General features: G+C 45.6%; 1 protein-coding gene across 1 annotated transcript; it reads left to right on the top strand.

Moving 5' to 3' along the window:
- Positions 1 to 20,280: 20,280 nt before the first annotated feature.
- LOC121559737 (zinc finger protein 27-like) lies at positions 20,281 to 22,031 on the top strand (the record flags this gene model as incomplete). The annotated part of the gene is made up of 1 exon (XM_041872839.2): positions 20,281 to 22,031. A coding segment is annotated over one exon (1,416 nt), but the record flags the coding sequence as incomplete, so codon positions are not given.
- Between the last annotated feature and the right edge of the window lie 1,288 nt (positions 22,032 to 23,319).

Below are 23,319 nucleotides of genomic sequence, written 5' to 3'. Positions count from 1 at the left end.
TGGAGGCCGTTGTGGTGGATCGTTACCTACGCGCCCTGCCTTATGAGGCAAAACGGTTCATCAGTCAACAGGCCTTGACCACGGCTGATCTGACCGTGGAAGCTGTGGAAAAGTACCAGGCCACAGCGGAGATGCTGAATGCTTCCCGAAAAGACCCCAGAGTGCGGCCCCACCACAAATGGGAAGAACCCGTCCAAAGGACCCCAAGGTCTCGAACCCAGCCACGTCAGGACTTATCCCGGCTCCAGGGGGAGCCAGAAACCAGGCGGGTCCAAGAAGAGTACACCAGGAGGGGGGAAACTTCGCCAGTGTTACCGGTGTGGGGAGATGGGACATATCTCCTGGCAGTGTGGGAAACCAGCCGAGGAACCTATGCCCACTGCGGAGTCCTCCAGCTCAGCACCCACACACCGTTTTGCCTCGCTCTTGGGAGTCGTAGATGGCGGCCCAGATCGACCCCCCACCTGCCCGGTAACTGTGAATCACCATGATGTGGAGGCCTTACTGGATTCTGGTAGCCGGGCCACCCTGGTGCGTAAGGATTTGGTGGGCCCAACGTGTCTGACCCCGGGGAAAGTCCTCCCAGTTTCCTGTGTCCATGGGGACACCAGAGAATACCCCATTACTGAACTTACAATGACCAGCACACGGGGAACCATACACACGACGGCGGGGGTGGTTGATTCCCCTCCCCGTCCCTGTCCTAATTGGACGAGACTGCCCAGCCTTTTACCCACTCTGGAGAGAGTCTCAGGAGAGGATAACCCGAGTACCTCGGAAACGGAGAGGCAAGACTCATCCTGGGGAAGGCTCCGGTGCAATCCTCCGAGTTACTCACTCCCGCCCGGGCTCTGATAGGGATGGCAGGTGCCCAGACCGACACAGAGACGGAGCTACAGAATCTGGACAAAGAACTGTCTGGTCTGAAGGGGACCGCTGAGAGGTATCGTTTGTTAAAGCAACAGTTAGACATGAAGACAGAAGAGTTAGATATCCTCCAGGCTAAACTCCAACAGAGCTCCTTCCCTAAGCAACAGGAGGAGCTGGAGAGGCTGCGCAGGACCATCGAGGAGTGTGAGGAGACCCTGCGCAGTAGTAAGGAGGTCCAGAAGAAGGCAGAGGAGAAGTACAAGGTGTTGGAGGACAAGAGGAGAGACAACAGGAGGCTGAGTCCCTGGTCCTAGAGTTGGAGGAGTTGAAGAGAGAGCAGTCTGGCAAGCACCACGGCAATGCGGACGCCCTCTCCCGGCGTGATGCCTTCTTCGCTGCCTTTACCCCGACGAGGACGTCGGTCCCGAGGAGGGGGATGTGTGATGTCACGAGAGGCTGTGTCCTGGAGGGACGTTACATCCCCCTGAGGTGGCTGCAAACCCAGACAGCTATGGCTCCATCTGCTGGTATGGTCGGGAACTCCCACCCCTCTATGGCCAATCTTCCCACGCAGCTGAAACAAATGAGGAGCTGATGAGCTGAAGGTTTGGGAAGGGAAGAGACACAGTCTCCAACCTGGGCTCTCTGGAGGACAAGAGTGCTGCACGTCCACTTCCAGGAGGAATATAAGGATTTGGAGATACTTACCTTTGGGAAATACTCACCTTTGGATATATGCACCTGTGGAAATACGTGTGGGACATTTGGAAGGACGTTTTGCTGGGTTGGCCACTAGCTGCAACACGGAATACAGTAAGACTGGGGAAAAGTTATTTGAGCGAGGGAGAGTTATGATTTTGGATGTGGAAGAGACATCCCTGAACTGTTAACCCGTAAAGAGCCACCAGAGAACAGAATTGTGTTGTACTTTCGTTAGTTTCCCAAGACCTTTAATAAAATCCTTGTTTTGGTTGAACCTGGTCTCCTTGCACTACTTGAGCAGCCCCGCTGAAAGCTGTGTAGCCTCTCGTGACATCACAGCGTTCACGTGTGACGCGAATAGATCCACCTCGGCTCTCCCAAACTGTTCCCAAATCTGGAGAACAATGTCCGGGTGCAGGCGCCACTCGTCGTCTCGAGGACCCCCTCGAGACATGAGGTCTGCTCCCACGTTCAAGTAACCTGGAATGTGTGTTACTCTCAACGAGCGAAGGTGCTCGTGAGCCCACAGCAACAATTCCTCCGCCGACCGGTGGAGTGCAGGAGACCTGACTCCTCCCTGGCGATTTATGTAGGCTACTGTGGTCCGATTGTCTGACCAGACCAACACATCGCGACCCCGAAGGGTAGACGCGAAGTGGGTCAGAACCAGTAGAACCGTTTCCAACTCCAAGAGGTTGATGTGGCGACTCGAAAGAGGCCACACACCTCCTATCGCTTGGGTCTGACATGTCCCTCCCCATCCAGTCAGAGAGGCATCTGTAAACACTGGAATGTAGGAGGACACTTTGCCTATTGGGACTCCATGCGTGAGAATGCGCGGGTTTCTCCAATAGTTCAGATCTGCACTGAGCGAGAGAGGAACCACCACCAACCGATGACGTTGACGCAACGGGTCTAGTCTTAGTTGGCCGAACCATCGCTGCATCCTGCGCATGCGCAGGAGTCCCAGCGGTACCACGAAATGGGCTGACAACATGAGAACCAAGAGTGACATGACTGACTGCGCCGTTACCGTGTGATTCGGATGAAACCTTCTCAGGGCTAGCAACAAGGCTACCCTTCGAGGGTCCGAAATTCGAGCCCTCATCATTACAGTGTCTAGCTGTATCCCCAGGTAGACAATCTGATGACTGGGCCAGGGCGCGCTCTTTTTGAGATTAATCACTGTCTGTGTCGTGTGAGTGAACGGCAGCTGTGCTGACGGGGTGAGAACCAGTAGGTCGTCTAGGTAGGCTAGTAGCCTAAGTCCCTGACGACGCAACGGTTCCATTGCCACCTCCACACCCTTGGAAAACGTGCGAGGTGCCAGGGCGTACCCGAATGGGATCCTCGTGAACTTGTACGCCACCCCTTGAAAGGCGAATCGCAGAAAGTTTCTGTGACGAGGCTGCACCGGCACATGAAAGTATGCATCCTTTAGGTCTATGCTCGTACAAAAGTCTGGCTACACTCTCCTTGAGAATGCGTAAATCCAATATCGGCCTCATTCCCCCCGTCTTTTTGGGCACCAGGAAATAGGGCGAATATAGCCCTTTGTTTCTTTGCTCCTGGGGAACTACTGTGACCGCCTCCTTCGCCAAAAGTTCCGTAATCTCTGAAACCAGAGCGGCCACTTTTTCCGGCATTTTCATCACCGTCTCCCTGAGTGGAGGGGGTCCGATGGAATTGGATGGCATACCTGGTCTAGCCAGTGGGAGAGAGTGCAGCTTCGCCGCCACTCCCAGCAATGCAGAGAAACCGGAAGCTGTGGTACTTTCAGTAGGAAGGACCTGTATTCCTCTATGGCCCTTGCCGCCGCTGTTCCCCAACACTGAGGTGGTGGAACAGCCCAAGGCGGGCTCCCTAAGAAAGGGAGAGGAAACATTAGCACGTTCTGAGAGAAATGGGTGCGCCGTTACGTTGGTTAAACTCGTAACCTCGTTGTTTTCCGGCCCTCCGTGAATGCAGCACGAGTCTGAACTGCACTGACTGAGGCGCTAGCCTGAGACAGAGCGCCTTCCCCGAGTAGCGATTGCGTCATCACTCCATTACCTGGCTGAGACTGCAATCTGCTATGTGAAACCTTCACTACAGTACTCCTAGAAGTCTGTAATATGAGGTTTTTATTAGGTAAGACAAGGCGGCGCCATGATACCTTTTTAACACCTGCCTCATGTGTGCGCTCCACTACGCACTCTTGGTTGGCTGAGCTACACTCAGAGGAGAGAGAGAGAGAGAGAGAGAGAGAGAGAGAGAGAGAGAGAGAGAGAGAGAGAGAGAGAGAGAGAGAGAGAGAGAGAGAGAGAGAGAGAGAGAGAGAGAGAGAGAGAGAGAGAGAGAGGAGGCTGAACGTTCTCGTCTTTATTTAAAACATCAACATTTCCCTCAAGAGGAATATCCTCCATAATAAATGCCCTACGCTGCTTCCTCTCTTTCAATGAAAGGAGGGCGCAGCTGGCGCATAGTGGGGGATCCATGACGCCATCCCTGGCGTGCTGTGACCCTAAACACACGAAACATAAGTCGTGGGAGTCGACAGCCGCCATGGAAGAACAGCGTCATTGAGCTCTGAAAATAGCTTTTGGGGGTGGGAAATCTTCTGGTGTGCGTTTTCTTCGTCCTGAGTCTTCTTCGTCTCTTCTTGGCTTCTTCAGTCCAGTCGCTGAAGATAATGGGAGGCTGATTGAGGGGAAGCGTCCCCTCTTATAGGGACACCTGTACTCCTATTGGCTGCAGGTGTGTGCATAATTTTGTCTCAGGCTGTTCGCTGCCTAGGCAGCGGGGTAAACCAATAGGAGCAGAGCTCCCCTATGGGGCGGAGCTCTACGATATAGAACTACTACTATAGGGTAACGTAGTGTCTAAATTGTGATACATTCTTCTCTACCACATATTTCCTTAAGGTGTCAGACTCCAGGATGGTAAAATGCTTACAAGAAAGAAACATATGACAACAGAGACAGAGTTGTTGATTTCCATTGCTATTTGTAACGTTAAAAAGGGGAGAAAAAGACGGTCCCGTTTTTCTAAATGAGCTGTCTAGGCTACTCACCATTCTATGAGTATATGTTGCAGATATACAGTGGGGAGAACAAGTATTTGATACACTGCCGATTTTGCAGGTTTTCATACTTACAAAGCATGTAGAGGTCTGTAATTTTTATCATAGCTACACTTCAACTGTGAGAGACGGAATCTAAAATAAAAATCCAGAAAATCACATTGTATGATTTTTAAGTAATTAATTTGCATTTTATTGCATGACATAAGTATTTGATACATCAGAAAAGCAGAACTTAATATTTGGTACAGAAACCTTTGTTTTCAATTACAGAGATCATACGTTTCCTGTAGGTCTTGACCAGGTTTGCACACACTGCAGCAGGGATTTTGGCCCACTCCTCCATACAGACCTTCTCCATATCCTTCAGGTTTCGGGGCTGTCGCTGGGCAATACAGACTTTCAGCTCCCTCCAAAGATTTTCTATTGGGTTCAGGTCTGGAGACTGGCTAGGCCACTCCAGGACCTTGAGATGCTTCTTCACGGAGCCACTCCTTAGTTGCCCTGGCTGTGTGTTTCGGGTCGTTGTCATGCTGGAAGACCCAGCCACGACCCATCTTCAATGCTCTTACTGAGGGAAGGAGTTTGTTGACCAAGATCTCGCGATACATGGCCCCATCCATCCTCCCCTCAATACGGTGCAGTCGTCTGGTCCCCTTTGCAGAAAAGCATCCCCAAAGAATGATGTTTCCACCTCCATGCTTCACGGTTGGGATGGTGTTCTTGGGGTTGTACTCATCCTTCTTCTTCCTCCAAACACGGCGAGCGGAGTTTAGACCAAAAAGCTCTATTTTTGTCTCATCAGACCACATGACCTTCTCCCATTCCTCCTCTGGATCATCCAGATGGTCATAGGCAAACTTCAGACGGGCCTGGACATGCGCTGGCTTGAGCAGGGGGACCTTGCGTGCGCTGCAGGATTTTAATCCATGACGGTGTAGTGTGTTACTAATGGTTTTCTTTGAGACTGTGGTCCCAGCTCTCTTCAGGTCATTGACCAGGTCCTGCCGTGTATTTCTGGGCTGATCCCTCACCTTCCTCATGATCATTGATGCCCCATGAGGTGAGATCTTGCATGGAGTCCCAGACCGAGGGTGATTGACTGTCATCTTGAATTTCTTCCATTTTCTAATAATTGCACCAACAGTTGTTGCCTTCTCACCAAGCTGCTTGCCTATTGTGCAGGTCTACAATTTTATCCCTGATGTCCTTACACAGATCTCTGGTCTTGGCCATTGTGGAGAGGTTGGAGTCTGTTTGATTGAGTGTGTGGACAGGTGTCTTTTATACAGGTAACGAGTTCAAACAGGTGCAGTTAATACAGGTAATGAGTGGAGAACAGGAGGGCTTCTTAAAGAAAAACTAACAGGTCTGTGAGAGCCGGAATTCTTACTGGTTGGTAGGTGATCAAATACTTATGTCATGCAAATTAATTACTTTAAAATCATAAAATGTGATTTTCTGGATTTCTAGACCTCTACATGCTTTGTAAGTAGGAAAACCTGCAAAATCGGCAGTGTATCAAATAATCTCCCCACTGTGTGCCTTCGGTAAGTATTCAGAGCCCTTAACTTTTTCCAGATTTTGTTACGTTACAGCCATATTTTAAAATTGATTAAATAAAACGTTTTCCTCAGCAATCTACACACAATACCCCATAATGACAAAGCGAAAACAGGTTATTAGAAAAATAAAATAAATTAATTAACAGAAATACCTTATTTACATAAGTATTCAGACCCTTTGCTATGAGACTCAAAATTGAGCTCAGGTGCATCCTGTTTCCATTGATCATCCTTGAGATGTTTATACAACTTAATTGGAATCCACCTGTGGTAAATTCAATTGATTGGACATGAAAGGGACACACATGCTCTGACAGTGCATGTCAGAGCAAAAACGAAGCCATGAGGTCGAAGGAGTTGTCCGTAAGCTCCAAGACAGGATTGTATCAAGGCACAGATCTGGGGAAGTGTACCAAAAAAATGTCTGCAGCATTGAATGTCCCCAACAACACAGTGGCCTACATCATTCTTAAATGGAAGAAGTTTGGAACCACCAAGACGCTTGCTTGAGCTGGCCGCCTGGCCAAACTGAGCAATCAGGGGAGAAGGGCCTAGGTCAGGGAGGTGAACAAGAACCTGATGGTCACTCTGACCGAGCTCTAGAGTTCCTCTGTGGAGAAGGGAGAACCTTCCAGTAGGACAACCATCTCTACAGCACTCCACCAATCAGGCCTTTACTGTAGAGTGGCCAGACAGAAGCCACTCCTCAGTAAAAGGCAAATTACAGCCCTTTTGGAGTTTGCCAAAAGGCACCTAAAGACTCTCAGATCGTGAGAAACAAGATTCTCTAGTCTGATGAAACTACGATTGAAGTCTTTGGCCAAGCGTCACGTCTGGAGGAAATCTGGCAGCATCCCAACAGTGAAGGATGGTGTTGGCAGCATCATGCTGTGGGGATGTATTTCAGCGGCAGGGACTGGGAGACTTGTCAGGATCGAGGGAAAGATGAACAGAGAGATCCTTGATGAAAACCTTCTCCAGAGCGCTCAGGACCTCAAACTGGGCTGAAGGTTCACCTTCCAACAGGACAACAACCCTAAGCACACAGCCAAAACAACGCAGGAGTTGCTTCGGGACAAGTCTCGTAATGTCCTTGAGTGGCCCAGCCAGATCCCGGACTTGACCCCGATCAAACATCTTGGAGAGACCTGAAAATAGCTGTGCAGCAACGCTCCCCATCCAACCTGACAGAGCTTGAGAGGATCTGCAGAGAAGAATGGGAGAAACTCCCCAAATACAGGTGTGCCAAGCTTGTAGCGTCATACCCAACATTAGGTTTGGGTATCTGTAAAACACTTTGTGACAACTGCAGAAAAGGGCTTTATAAAATACATTTGATTGACATGTATATCACACCAACTGACTGGTTCTTCTGGTGTTGTTCACACAGGAGACCATGTTGAGACATTCAATACATCCAGAGAGCAACAGCAGGAAGATCACAGAGCTAAGAGGTCTCACCACTGCCCACATTGTGAGGATATTTTCCCAATTCTATCAAAGTTAAAAATACACCTAAAAATACACTCAGGATATAATCTGTATCCCTGCTCTGACTGTGGGAAGAGCTGCAAAATATCAAGGGATCTGACAGTTCATCTTTCAACACTGGAGAGAAGCCCTACTCCTGTTCTGACTGTGGGAAGATTTTCTCTCAGCAGAGCAACTTAAAAACACACCAATGTATACACACAGGAGAGAAGCCTTACTCCTGCTCTGACTATTGGAAGAGTTTCTCTCAACAGAGCCACTTAAAAAGACACCGACATATACATCAATGTGAGAATCCTCATCAGTTGTCTGACTAGCTAAGATTAAAATCATTCCATCACTTAATTATCAAGAAATCGTAGCACACTCTATTGAAATCCTATTGTTTTTTCACTGTGAGAGAACTGTGCAGAGGAAAGGGAGCATTATAGAATGTTAGCCTCTCTTTACTTTACTGATCAGTGTTCACCTTGTCAGTTTTGGTGTGTTTAGATAGCTTCTACTGTAATGATATTGAGATGACCTTGGATTTGCCCTTAGGGTTGAATATCCTCTGTGAGGCTGGTTAACTGGGTGAATATTTTTGGATAACTTAATTGAAGCCTGCTTAATTTATCTGACAATGAAAAATAAAGATTGTACATTAATTTGTACTGGTCAAGCTCTTCTCTTTTGTGTAATGAATGAGCAACACAAAGCTAAATCTGACCTATTCACTACCATGTTTTGTCAGCATAAGCAGATGTGAGACCTGCTGGAGTACTGTACCTTTATTAATCTACTGAATCATTGTAGTTTTTGGGGGTGTTCTTTTCAGTAAATATAATGCTTTTGTTTAATTCATGGCATTCAAATTAATATCTGTATTTATCTACTCAATACATGTCACAACGCCTCTACACATTGGGACAAGCCAATTTGCTAGTCATCAATATTCTCTGAATCAAATCAGTGACGGCTGTTTAATAGTCTTACGGCCTGGAGATAGAAGTGGTTTCATTCTCTCGGTCCCAGCTTTGATGCACCTGTACTGTCTCCGCCTGCGAGATGGTAGCAAGGTGAACAGGCCGTGGCTCGGGTGGCTGAGGTACTTGATGATCTTCTTGGCCTTCCACAGAGATAATCTACAATGCATATGTTACGGATTGAAAAACGTAGACACTAAAACAGACAACCCTTTATTTTTTTTAACCAAGGTTTATTTGTCAAGCTAATCAATCTCGCTTTTATATTCTACATGCTTTAGCAGTAGTTAGTCCACCAATCCTATAGATGTCGCTGTTGCACTGTGGTAGTGGGGGACAGGAAGTTCCGTGTTGGCGCGCATCATTCTTCAGGATAAAGAAAACGTCAGTACTCTGCTGTCCGTTTCTCTTTATTACTACAGGTATGTAATAGCACGTTTAAACTGTCTAATATTGAAAGAACATGTCATAACATGCTAGTTAACAAATACGGCAAGGTATTATCACGTTTGGGAAAGGTTTTGTGTCATAACGTGTGAGTGAAGAACGTGATAAAAAACATTTTTACCACCACACGTTTTCATTTGTGAGGCTTTCCAGGTTCATATATAGCTCAGTGGGTTTCGCCTGGGAATGGTCAGTACAAACACGTTTAGGAAAGATGCAGATAGAAATGCCCTGAATAGAACTGACATGATTCCTTACAATCAGAGGCACGTTTGTTCTACATAATACATTTCTATCTGAATGTGGCCAACGTCTCCGTCCTCCTGCTGGACGCAGCCCTGGTACCCGCCTGTCCCTACGTATGTGAAGCTAGCCACAATAACGATTAACCACAATAGTGGAATTTGCGGTTCGCCCTCAAAATAAAAGTCCCTAATTGAAAGTGATGCAAACTGATACAAAATAGTGGAATCATGTCATATAACGCCAAACATGGTTGGAATGTTGTTACTTAATTACAAATTAATTACTATAATTAGTTTGAAAATAAACAGGAAAAAAAAACGGTTGAAATCCCACTGTGGAGGTATTATACCCAGGGGTGCACATAACTTTTTCAGTGAGTTACTCAGGTGAGTTCCAGCAGATGGTGTCTGGTGTCACCCCATATGTAGCGTGGTCTTAATAAGTGCAGTCTTCCTCACTGTCCTCCTCAGTGCCGCCACCACTGTCCTCTTCTTCAGCTTCCTGCATGGTAGATGATGAAGATGCTGCAGATGCACCTCCCTGTCCTTGGTTGAGCCTCCGATTAGCTGTCTCCATCCACAGGTCAACAGCAGTTTTTGGGTCAAATGTATCTGTGGTCTGCTTTGACAGGTGAATGTGCATCAGTGCTGAGAGATGAGCATGTGACAGACGAGATCTGTACTTGGTTTTTATTATGTTGAGATGTGAGAATCCCCTCTCACAAGCTGCACTGCTTAAAGGCAGTGTAAGAGACAGCTTAACCACCTTGTTGATGTTGGAGTAAGCATCCGGGTTACTTGTATTTACTATTTGGACCAAGTCATACACAGATGAGGCTCCCAGGCGTTTTCCTGCTTTAAGCGCAAGGCACGTAGTAACACAAGTGGCATTACCCATTCCTGATTTTTGTCGCGCTTGCGTACCTGCGTACCAGTTATGTGCACCCCTGATTATACCACATAATTGCATTGGGGGCATTCTTATATGCACTTATGAAACGGGTTGGGTTGTGCTCCCATGGAAAGGGTGACACCCACAGAAAACAATTCTCAAGAGTTTATACAAATATTAGCATCTTAGCTCTTATTGCAGGACTTTGACTGTGAAAAATCACCTTCCCAGTCAGTCTATTACAGGGGTACTCCAGTATTATTTGAGAAGGTCCAGTCACACAAATTTCCTAGGTGGAAAAGTTCCGGATGGATATTGTCATTTAATGGCGTAGTAACACACTTGCGACCCTAAACTGTTCACAACCGTCTTGTTGGCGGAGAGAACATTTTGCTGTTGTAAAGCAAATTTCCTGCAATTCTACACGTTTCCATGTCTTATGTGTGTTTATATGATACCAGGGGTTGAAGCCCAACCAAAAAAGTATTATTATTTATATATTTTTTGGGACCCGGGGTCCATATTGACCCCGTTCCGGATCCGGACCGCGGTCCGCCAGTTGAATATGGATGGGCTTTTGTTTGTATTGGACATTCATATTGCACTCTACAGTCCTACCTATGGATTGTGCAGCCTACTCAGTGACACCCACAGAACACAACTATGTAGAGTTTACACAAGTATTAGCGTCTCAGCTCTATTTCAGGACTCTGAATCCACTGTTGTCCGGGAGTTTTACCCCGTCAGCTAAATTGTCATGATAATCAGTGGTTTCAAGTTTGTCTCTGTACATTTTTGACGAGATGATCATAGCAAAAAATGAAATACTTCTGCATTTCCCGCTGGGTAACCGCATTGATTCTCATTGCAAATAGGCTCAGGATAACTCCTGATAAGGTTGGGTAGCTGATAGGCCTATTCAGAGCTTAAATAGCCAAAATGATTAGTCACCGGAACCAGGACTAATAAAGCCAATGCAACTGCCTGGATAGAAACAGTGTTTATCGAATAAATGATGATTGCCAAATCATTTTGACGGTACTGGGTGCATCATTACGTCCAGCTGTTTTTATCGACAAGATAGTTAAATGGAAACCTGCTTTTTTTGGTTGTTGCAATAATTACTTCTCTCAAGCCCATGTGCTAGTGATTAACTAGCTAATCTTTATGTTTCAAGTTTAGCCAACTTGGATCTGTTTGCTAACAAGGTTGAACAGTTGAGTTGTTATGAACACACCATTCTGTCTGTCTCCAACTGTTTGAAAAGCATGTTAGCCTGTCCACTTTGTTCAGATGTTGAAATCAAGTGGCCTACCTTATTTCTCAGAATGAGAACCAGTTGTCAATTTCTTACAGTGCATTTGGAAAGTATTCAGACCCCTTCTCTTTTCCACATTTTGTTACGTTAGCCTTATTCTAAAATGGATCAAATTTTTAAAAAAATCCTCATCAATCTACACACAATACCCCATAATGACAATGTGAAAACAGGTTTTTATAATTTTTTGCTAATTTATAAAAAAAAAATACAAAACAGAAATGCTTTATTTACATACGTTTTCAGACCCTTTGCTATGAGACTCGATTTTTGAGCTCAGGTGCATCCTGTTTCCATTGACTATCCTTGAGATGTTTCAACAACTTGATTGTTGTCCACCTGTGGTAAATTCAATTGATTGGACATGATTTGGAAAGGCACACACCTGTCTATATAAGGTCCAACAGTTGACAGTGTATGTCAGAGTAAAAACCCGATGGTCACTCTGACAATGCTCCAGAGTTCCTCTGTGGAGATGGGAGAACCTTCCAGAAGTACAACCATCTCTCCAGCACTCCACCAGTAAGGCTTTTTGGTAGAGTGGCCAGACGGAAGCCACTCCTCAGTAAAAGGCACGACAAAGGACTCTCAGACCGTGAGAAACCAGATTTTCTGGTCTGATGAAACCAAGATTGAACACTTTGGCATGAATGCCAAGTGTCACATCTGGAGGAAACCTGGCACCATCCCTACGGTGAAGCATGGTGGTGGCAGCATCATGCTGTGGGGATGTTTTTCAGCGTTAGGTCCTGGGAGACAAGTCAGGATCGAAGGAAAGATGAATGGAGCAAAGTACAGAGAGATCCTTGATGAAAACCTGCTAAGGATCTCAGACTGGGGTGAAGGTTCACCTTCCAATAGGACAACAGCCCTAAGCACACAGCCAAGACAGCACAGGAGTGGCTTTGGGACAAGTCTCTGAATGTCCTTGAGTGGCCCAGCCTGAGTCCGGACTTGAACCCGATCAAACATCTCTGGAGAGACCTGAAAATAGCTGTGCAGCGATGCTCCCCATCCAACCTGACAGAGCTTGAGAGGATCTGCAGAGAAGAATGGGAGAAACTCCCCAAATACAGGTGTGCCAAGCTTATAGCGTCATACCCAAGAAGACTTGAGTCTGCCAAAGGTGCTTCAACAAAGTACTGAGTAAAGGGTCTGAATACTTATGTAAATGTATTATATTTCAGTTTTGTATTTTTTATATACTGCTCAAAAAAATAAAGGGAACACTAAAATAACACATCCTAGATCTGAATGAATGAAATAATCTTATTTTATACTTTTTTCTTTACATAGTTGAATATGCTGACAACAAAATCACACAAAAATTATCAATGGAAATGAAATGTATCAACCCATGGAGGTCTGGATTTGGAGTCACCCTCAAAATTAAAGTGGAAAACCACACTACAGGCTGATCCAACTTTGATGTAATGTCCTTAAAACAAGTCAAAATGAGGCTCAGTAGTGTGTGTGGCCTCCACGTGCCTGTATGACCTCCCTACAACGCCTGGGCATGCTCCTGATGAGGTGGCGGATGGTCTCCTGAGGGATCTCCTCCCAGACCTGGACTAAAGCATCCGCCAACTCCTGGACAGTCTGTGGTGCAATGTGGCATTGGTGGATGGAGCGAGACATGATGTCCCAGATGTGCTCAATTGGATTCAGGTCTGGGGAACGGGCGGGCCAGTCCATAGCATCAATGCCTTCCTCTTGCAGGAACTGCCGACACACACCAGCCACATGAGGTCTAGCATTGTCTTGCATTAGGAGGAACCCAGGGCCAACCGCACCAGCATATGGTCTCACAAGGGGTCTGAGGATCTCATCTCGGTACCTAATGGCAGTCAGGCTACCTCTGGCGAGCACATGGAGGGCTGTGCGGCCCCCCAAAGAAATGCCACCCTACACCATGACTGACCCACCGCCAAACCGGTCATGCTGGAGGATGTTGCAGGCAGCAGAACGTTCTCCACAGCGTCTCATACATACTCTGTCACGTCTGTCACATGTGCTCAGTGTTAACCTGCTTTCATCTGTGAAGAGCACAGGGTGCCAGTGGCGAATTTGCCAATCTTGGTGTTCTCTGGCAAATGTCAAACGTCCTGCACGGTGTTGGGCTGTAAGCACAACCCCCACCTGTGGACGTTGGGCCCTCATACCACCCTCATGGAGTCTGTTTCTGACTGTTTGAGCAGACACATGCACATTTGTGGCCTGCTGGAGGTCATTTTGCAGGGCTCTGGCAGTGCTCCTCCTGCTCCTCCTTGTACAAAGGCGGAGGTAGCGGTCCTGCTGCTGGGTTGTTGCCCTCCTACGGCCTCCTCCACGTCTCCTGATGTACTGGTCTGTCTCCTGGTAGCGCCTCCATGCTCTGGACACTACGCTGACAGACACAGCAAACCTTCTTGCCACAGCTCGCATTGATGTGCCATCCTGGATGAGCTGCACTACCTGAGCCACTTGTGTGGGTTGTAGACTCCGTCTCATGCTACCACGAGTGAAAGCACCGCCAGCATTCAAAAGTGACCAAAACATCAGCCAGGAAGCATAGGAACTGAGAAGTGGTCTGTGGTCACCACCTGCAGAACCACTCTTTTATTGTGGGTGTCTTGCTAATTGCCTATAATTTCCACCTGTTGTCTATTCCATTTGCACAACAGCATGTGAAATTTATTGTCAATCAGTGTTGCTTCCTACGTGGACAGTTTGATTTCACAAAAGTGTGATTGACTTGGAGTTACATTGTGTTGTTTAAGTGTTCCCTTTATTTTTTTGAGCAGTGTACATTTGCAAAAAAATCTAAACCTGTTTTTGCTTTGTAATTATGGGATATTGTCTGTAGATTAATGAGGGGGGAAAAGTAATTTCATCAACTTTACAATAAGGCTGTAACGTAACAAAATGTGGAAAAAGTCAAGGGGTCTGTATACTTTCCGAATGCACTGTATGGGAATTTAGGAAATCTACTATAGGTTAAGTGCATTTATGTTGTCTAGTATAATTTATAGTGTCAATGTGTCTAATGTTAAATGAATTGAATTGTTTGTTGTCAATGCTTAGCTACCTGATCTAATATAGTTTGAGAATAAAGAAAGTGCCAGAAATGTCATACAACTTTTTGTGTCCGCTTCTCTTTATTACAACAGGCTGACTCAGATTAAGTCTGAGGCCGGTAACATCAACAGTGAGGACAAACCCAGCCTGCCTCTCTCCTTCCACACTAAGTCCAACCCTACAGTCACTGGGTCCTGATTGTGACAGTGGAGCCCAGTTTACTGCAGGATCCAGAGATGGCATCAGTGAAGCTGGAAGACTGCAGTCAAACACTGGAGCTGAATGTCAACATTAAAGATGAAGAAGAGGAGGAGAAGATTGGGAAATCTGTTTCTCATGGTAAGGGCAGGTTCTATCTATAAGTTATCTTCAGAAGTTAGACCTTCAGAAGTTATTGATAGGTTGAATTCTGTAATTCTGACAACACATATCCATGAACAACTGGGATATTGTTTTATTCACTATCTGGAGTGATCAGAGAGTAGACTAAAGAAGTGAAGTAGACAAACTGCCAGTGTTTTAAAGTTCTATGACATGAGTCTGTGTAGTTACTAACCCTTGTGAAAGTGAGTGGAGGATGATGACTCATACTTTTCACCCCTTTTTGCCTTTGGCTGTTGAATAGCTTTTAGGGCTGACCCCATTTAGCCGTTTGGTCGATAGGCTGTTGGTCGACCAAGTTGTTTTTAGTCGAGCAGCGGCAAGTAAATATACACTGCTCCAAAAAATAAAGGGAACACTACAATAACACATTCTAGATCTGAATGAATGAAATAATCTTATTAAATACTTTTTTCTTTACATAGTTGAATGTGCTGACAACAAAATCACACAAATATTATCAATGGAAATCAAATGTATCAACCCATGGAGGTCTGGATTTGGAGTCACCCTCAAAATTAAAGTGGAAAACCACACTACATGCTGATCCAACTTTGATGTAATGTCCTTAAAAACAAGTCAAAATGAGGCTCAGTAGTGTGTGTGGCCTCCACGTGCCTGTATGACCTCCCTACAACGCCTGGGCATGCTCCTGATGAGGTGGCGGATGGTCTCCCTGAGGGATCTCCTCCCAGACCTGGACTAAAGCATCCGCCAACTCCTGGACAGTCTGTGGTGCAATGTGGCGTTGGTGGATGGAGCGAGACATGATGTCCCAGATGTGCTCAATTGGATTCAGGTCTGGGGAACGGGCGGGCCAGTCCATAGCATCAATGCCTTCCTCTTGCAGGAACTGCTGACACACTCCAGCCACATGAGGTCTAGCATTGTCTTGCATTAGGAGGAACCCAGGGCCAACCGCACCAGCATATGGTCTTACAAGGGGTCTGAGGATCTCATCTCGGTACCTAATGGCAGTCAGGCTACCTCTGGCGAGCACATGGAGGGCTGTGCGGCTCCCCAAAGAAATGCCACCCCACACCATGACTGACCCACCGCCAAACCGGTCATGCTGGAGGATGTTGCAGGCAGCAGAACGTTCTCCACGGCGTCTCCAGACTCTGTCACGTGCTCAGTGTGAACCTGCTTTCATCTGTGAAGAGCACAGGGCGCCAGTGGCGAATTTACCAATCTTGGTGTTCTCTGGCAAATGCCAAACGTCCTCCACGGTGTTGGGCTGTAAGCACAACCCCCAACTGTGGACGTCGGGCCCTCATACCACCCTCATGGAGTCTGTTTCTGACCGTTTGAGCAGACACATGCACATTTGTGGCCTGCTGGAGGTCATTTTGCAGGGCTCTGGCAGTGCTCCTCCTGCTCCTCCTTGCACAAAGGCAGAGGTAGTGGTCCTGCTGCTGGGTTGTTGCCCTCCTACGGCCTCCTCCACGTCTCCTGATGTACTGGCCTGTCTCCTGGTAGCGCCTCCATGCTCTGGACACTACGCTGACAGACACAGCAAACCTTCTTGCCACAGCTCGCATTGATGTGCCATCCTGGATGAGCTGCACTACCTGAGCCACTTGTGTGGGTTGTAGACTCCGTCTCATGCTACCACGAGTGAAAGCACCGCCAGCATTCAAAAGTGACCAAAACATCAGCCAGGAAGCATAGGAACTGAGAAGTGGTCACCTGCAAAACCAGTCCTTTATTGGGGGTGTCTTGCTAATTGCCTATAATTTCCACCTGTTGTCTATTCCATTTGCACAACAGCATGTGAAATGTATTGTCAATCAGTGTTGCTTCCTAAGTGGACAGTTTGATTTCACAGAAGTGTGATTGACTTGGAGTTACATTGTGTTGTTTAAGTGTTCCCTTTATTTTTTTGAGCATTGTATATGTAAAAAATGTAAATATGGTTCGATTCCCACGGGGGGCCAGTATGAAAATGTATGCAGTCACTAACTGAAAGTCGCTCTGGATAAGAGCGTCTGCTAAATGACCAAAAATGTAAATGATTCACACCTGTCTGAGTGGACTAATCCATTGTGGAGGCCGTGGGGATGGCACACAAGGCCCCTGTCTGATTCACACTTGTCTGAGTGGACTAATCCATTGTGGAGGCACACCAGTATCCCCAGTAGTACTTTTACTGTTAATTCCCATAATTTATCATCTACAATGATTGTTTGGTTACGGTAATTTCTGTTAATGCATTAAATATATTATTATTACAGTCTTACCGTTGTCATTGTAGGAGTGGACACATTGTTTGCAGAGCTTACAACCTAGGCTATGCTTGTGAGAAAAAGGTTTTGGTTTATTTCATTCCGTTTACGAGTTGTCAATTTAATAATTGTCTTTTGTTTAGAGTGCTCCTGTCAATTTTGATTAAGGACACACACCTGATTACCCATAGAAGTAGGCTTAGGCTACCTGGTCTGCTAGCAAATGTAGGCCTATAAATGTGCCCATTTGGGGATCTAATACTATTTCTGATTGTCTTAACTCACCATCACTGTGGAATTTTTACATCCACTGAGAATGACAATAGTTCCTCAACGTAACCTATTTGAAAAATCTTTCCAGCGCTCTCCATTTCGATAACCACTCAGCATGAAAGGAGAAAAAATGTAATGCTCTGATCTGGTGGAAACATCGTAAAATAGGCCTACCTGATTACTTCTTATCCCTTGCGCAAAATAGCCTACAGCTGTGTCTGAATGTCCGGAACTCACTGGTGGGGGAAACTCTGACTGCCCAGAATATTTTATACAATGTTGCAAGTGCTAGCAGACAGGCCATGCATAGGCAATTTGTTTTATAGGATATCTATTTTTATCAGGATATTTTCTACCTGCAGGCTGCAATGTTTTTATTTGTTGTCTTTATGTACAGTAGGCCATTTTTACATAGTTGGCAATGGAAATAGAAGTAACTTTTAGATTTGTATCATTTTAATTTAGATAACATTTTGAGTAACCACATGACATTGATTGGAGATATGAAGACTTTATTATAAATGAAATGAAACCGTTCCACGAAAATGTGCATATGAAAATCATAACTGGCACGGAGATCAGTAGAAATGGTACGATAAATTGGCACTTAAAATGAAAAAGGAAGGCCGGCAGCAGCAGCAGCGGGAGGAGGAGGGTCAGGAACTGGTTTTATTCTTCTGGTTAGGCTATATTGATCTCTGGCTCCCTCTTTAGTAATTTGTGTCTTGATTTTTTTTATTGCAGTACGTAAAGCATCAGACAAGCTCAGTAGCCTACATATAGTTGATTTTATTCAAACATCGGGTGTGTCTATATATGGAAAAATACACTTTTAACATTTATACCAATCGATTGGTCGAAAGAACAGATGACTCTCGGTCGAGCAGGATTTGTTTTAGTCGGGGACAGCCCTAATAGCTTTATTCCCCTGTAATGTACAGCCTACTGATATGAAGTCATACAGTGAGGGGAAAAAAGTATTTGATCCCCTGCTGATTTTGTACATTTGCCCACTGACAAAGACATGATCAGTCTATAATTTTAATGGTAGGTTTATTTGAACAGTGAGAGACAGAATAACAACAACAAAATCCAGAAAAACGCATGTCAAAAATGTTATAAATTGATTCACATTTTAATGAGGGAAATAAGTATTTGACCCCCTCTCAATCAGAAAGATTTCTGGCTCCCAGGTGTCTTTTATACAGGTATTAAGTTGAGATTAGGAGCACACTCTTAAAGGGAGTGCTCCTAATCTCAGTTTGTTACCTGTATAAAAGACACCTGTCCACAGAAGCAATCAATCAATCAGATTCCAAACTCTCCACCATGGCCAAGACCAAAGAGGTCTCCAAGGATGTCAGGGACACGATTGTAGACCTACACAAGGCTGGAATGGGCTACAAGACCATCGCCAAGCAGCTTGGTGAGAAGGTGACAACAGTTGGTGCGATTATTCGCAAATGGAAGAAACACAAAAGACCATTCAATCTCCCTCGGCCTGGGGCTCCATGCAAGATCTCACCTCGTGGAGTTGCAATGATCATGAGAACGGTGAGGAATCAGCCCAGAACTACATGAGAGGATCTTGTCAATGATCTCAAGGCAGCTGGGACCATAGTCACCAAGAAAACAATTGGTAACACACTACGCTGTGAAGGACTGAAATCCTGCATGCGCCCGCAAGGTCCCCTTGCTCAAGAAAGCACATATACAGGCCCGTCTGAAGTTTTCCATTGAACATCTGAATGATTCAGAGGAGAACTGGCTGAAAGTGTTGTGGTCAGATGAGACCAAAATCGAGCTTTTTGGCATCAACTCAACTCGCCGTGTTTGGAGGAGGAGGAATGCTGCCTATGACCCCAATAACCCCATCCCCACTGTCAAACATGGAGGTGGAAACATTATGCTTTGGGGGTGTTTTTCTGCTAAGGGGACAGGACAACTTCACTGCGTCGAAGGGACGATGGACGGGGCCATGTACCGTCAAATCTTGGGTGAGAACCTCCTTCCCTCAGCCAGTGCATTGAAAATGGGTCGTGGATGGGTATTCCAGCATGACAATGACCCAAAACACACGGCCAAGGCAACAAAGGAGTGGCTCAAGAAGAAGCACATTAAGGTCCTGGAGTGGCCTAGCCAGTCTCCAGACCTTAATCCCATAGAAAATCTGTGGAGGGAGCTGAAGGTTCGAGTTGCCAAATGTCAGCCTTGAAACCTTAATGACTTGGAGATGATCTGCAAATTGGAGTGGGACAAAATCCCTCCTGAGATGTGTGCAAACCTGGTGGCCAACTAAAAGAAACATCTGACCCCTGTGATTGCCAACAAGGGTTTTGCCACCAAGTACTAAGTCATGTTTTGCAGAGGGGTCAAATACTTATTTCCCTCATTTAAAATGCAAATCAATTCATAACATTTTTGACATGCGTTTTTCTGGATTTTTTTGTTGTTATTCTGTCTCTCCCTGTTCAAATAAACCTACCATTAAAATTATACACTGATCATGTCTTTGTCAGTGGGCAAACGTACAAAATCAGCAGGGGATCAAATACTTTTTTCCCTCACTGTATGTGTCGCACACCAACTGACTGTTTCTTTTGATGTTGTTCACACAGGAGACCATGTTGAGACATTCTCTACATCCAGAGAGCAACAGCAGGAAGATCACAGAGCTAAGAGGTCTCACCATTGCCCACATTGTAAGGAGATTTTCCCAATTCTATCAAAGCTAAAAATACACCTAAAAATACACACAGAAGAGAATCTGTATTCCTGCTCTGACTGTGGGGAGAGTTTCTCTCAACAGAGCAGCTTAAAAACACACCAACGTATACACACAGGAGAGAAGCCTTACTCCTGCTCTGACTGTGGGAGGAGTTTCTCCCGATTGGATACCTTAAAAACACATGAACGTATACATACAGGAGAAAACCCTTACTCCTGCTCTGACTGTGTAAAATGCTTCAAAACATCAACGGAGCTAAAAGTTCATCAGAGAACACACACAGGAGAGAAGCCTTACTGCTGCTCTGACTGTGGGAGGAGTTTCTCCCGATTGGATAACTTAAAAACACATGAACGTATACATACAGGAGAAAACCCTTACTCCTGCTCTGACTGTGTAAAATGCTTCAAAACATCAACGGAGCTAAAAGTTCATCAGAGAACACACACAGGAGAGAAGCCTTACTTCTGCTCTGACTGTGGGAGGAGTTTCTCCCGATTGGATAACTTAAAAACACATGAACGTATACATACAGGAGAAAACTCTTACTCCTGCTCTGACTGTGTGAAATGCTTCAAAACATCAACTGAGCTAAAAGTTCATCAGAGAACACACACAGGAGAGAAGCATTACTTCTGCTCTGACTGTGGGAAATGCTTCAAAACATCAACGGAGCTAAAAGTTCATCAGAGAACACACACAGGAGAGAAGCCTTACTTCTGCTCCGACTGTGGGAGGAGTTTCTCCCGATTGGATAACTTAAAAACACATGTACGTATGCATACAGGAGAAAACTCTTACTCCTGCTCTGACTGTGGGAAATGCTTCACAACATCAGCTGAGCTAAGAGTTCATCGGAGAACACACACAGGAGAGAAGCCTTACTGCTGCTCTGACTGTGGAAAGAGTTTCTTTCAACAGGTCCACTTTAAATGTCACCAGCGAATACACACAGGAGAGAAGCCTTACTCCTGCTCTGACTGTGGAAAGAGTTTCTCTCAACAGGTACACTTAAAATGTCACCAGCGAATACACACAGGAGAGAAGCCTTACTCCTGCTCTGACTGTGGAAAATGCTTCACAACATCACCTGAGCTAAGAGTTCATTGGAGAACACACACAGGCGAGAAGCCTTACTGCTGCTCTGACTGTGGAAAGAGTTTCTCTCAACAGGTCCACTTAAAATGTCACCAGCGAATACACACAGGAGAGAAGCCTTACTCCTGCTCTGAATGTGGAAAGAGTTTCTCTCAACAGAGCAGCTTAAAAACACACCAGCGTATACACACAGGAGAGAAGCCTTACTCCTGCTCTGACTGTGGGAAGAGTTTCACCCGATTGGATATATTAAAATGTCACCAGCGAATACATACAGGACATAAGCCTTACTCCTGCTCTGACTGTGGGAAGAGTTTCTCCCGATTGGCTACCTTAAAAACACATCAATGTATACATAAAGGAGAAAAGCCTCAATAGTGCTCTCAGACCAGCTAAGATTAAAGTCACACTCCATTACTTAATTCTCATGTCTATTGTAATCCTATTGTTTCTCACTGTGAGGGAACTGTGCTGAGGAAAGGGAGTGTTATAGAATGTTATTGGAAATTATCTTTCTCCATCTTTCTTTACTACAAAACATAGAAACACGCCATTTTCACATATGTTGATGTTGGAGTGGTACTGGAGATTATGAATATTAAGTTGAAACGTTTAGAAATTTCCCTTTAAGGCAAAAACAAAGGGCGGGTGGTTGATCAGGGTGGATAGGTGTGCATATAACATGAACGTCTAGTAACCCAAAGGTTGCATGTTCGAATCTCATCACGGACAACTTTAGCATTTTAGCAACTTTTCAACTACACTACATGACGAAAAGTATGTGGACACCTGCTTGTCGAACATTTCATACCAAAATCATGGGCATTAATATGGAGTTGGTCCCCCTTTTGCTGCTATAACAGCCTCCACTCTTCTGGGAAGGCTTTTGTCGTATATGATGAATGGTGGCAATTATTGCCGTCAACAAAGAGTCCGTTATGCTGCATCGTGTTAGAGGCTTTTATTAAAATCACGAGGTTTACAGCATAAATACAGACCCGCGGTGTCCGGAGAACGGCTCCTCCAATTGCTATGGCCGTTCTAACGTCTCATCGTTTAACCCCTATTTATAAACAATGCAAAAAGAGGGGTGACTCCCTCTTCTGGCCAATCACCAGTCTCCCCTGGGGCATCACCCTCCAAACGCTACATTTGAACTAAGATCATAAAACAACATTCTTTGTTCCTCCAAAACATTTAACAAAGGCATAATCTTCAGATACTATACTTTCCACTAGATGTTGGAACATTGATGTTGGGACTTTCTTCCATTTAGCCACAAGAGCATTAGTGAGGTTGGGCACTGATGTTGGGCGATTAGGCCTGGCTCGCAGTCGGCGTTCCAATTAATCCCAAAGGTGTTCGATGGGGTTGAGGTCAGGGCTCTGTGCAGGCAAGTCAAGTTCTTCCACACCGATTTCGACAAACCATTTATGTATGAACCTCTATTTGTGCTCGGGGGCATTGTCATGCTGAAACAGGAAAGGGTCTTCCCTGAGCTGTTGCCACAAAGTTGGCAGCACAGAATCGTCTATAATGTAATTGTATGCTGTAGCGTTAAGATTTCCCTTCAGTGGAACTGAGAGGCCTAGCCCGATCCATGAAAAACAGCCCCAGACCATTATTCCTCCTCCACCAAACTTTACAGTTGGCACTATGCATTGGGGCAGGTAGCGTTCTCCTGGTGTCCACCAAACCCAGATTTGTCCGTCGGACTGCCAGATGATGAAATGTGATTCATCACTCCAGAGATTGCATTTCCACTGCTTCAGAGTCCAATGGCGGCGAGCTTTGCACTACTCCAGCTGACGCTTGGCATTGCGCATGATGATCTTAGGCTTGTGTGCGGCTGCTCGGCCATGGAAACCCATTTCATGAAGCTCCCAACTAACAGTTCTTGTGCTGATGTTGCTTCCAGAAGCAGTTTGGAACTTGATAGTGAGTGTTGCAACCAAGGTCAGGCGATTTTTACATGCTACGCATTTCAGCACTCTGCGGTCC

Source organism: Coregonus clupeaformis, unplaced genomic scaffold (genome assembly GCF_020615455.1).
Source record: "Coregonus clupeaformis isolate EN_2021a unplaced genomic scaffold, ASM2061545v1 scaf0397, whole genome shotgun sequence".
NCBI classification, from domain to species: Eukaryota; Metazoa; Chordata; class Actinopteri; order Salmoniformes; family Salmonidae; genus Coregonus; species Coregonus clupeaformis.
This window is presented reverse-complemented; position numbering and strand designations above follow the sequence as displayed.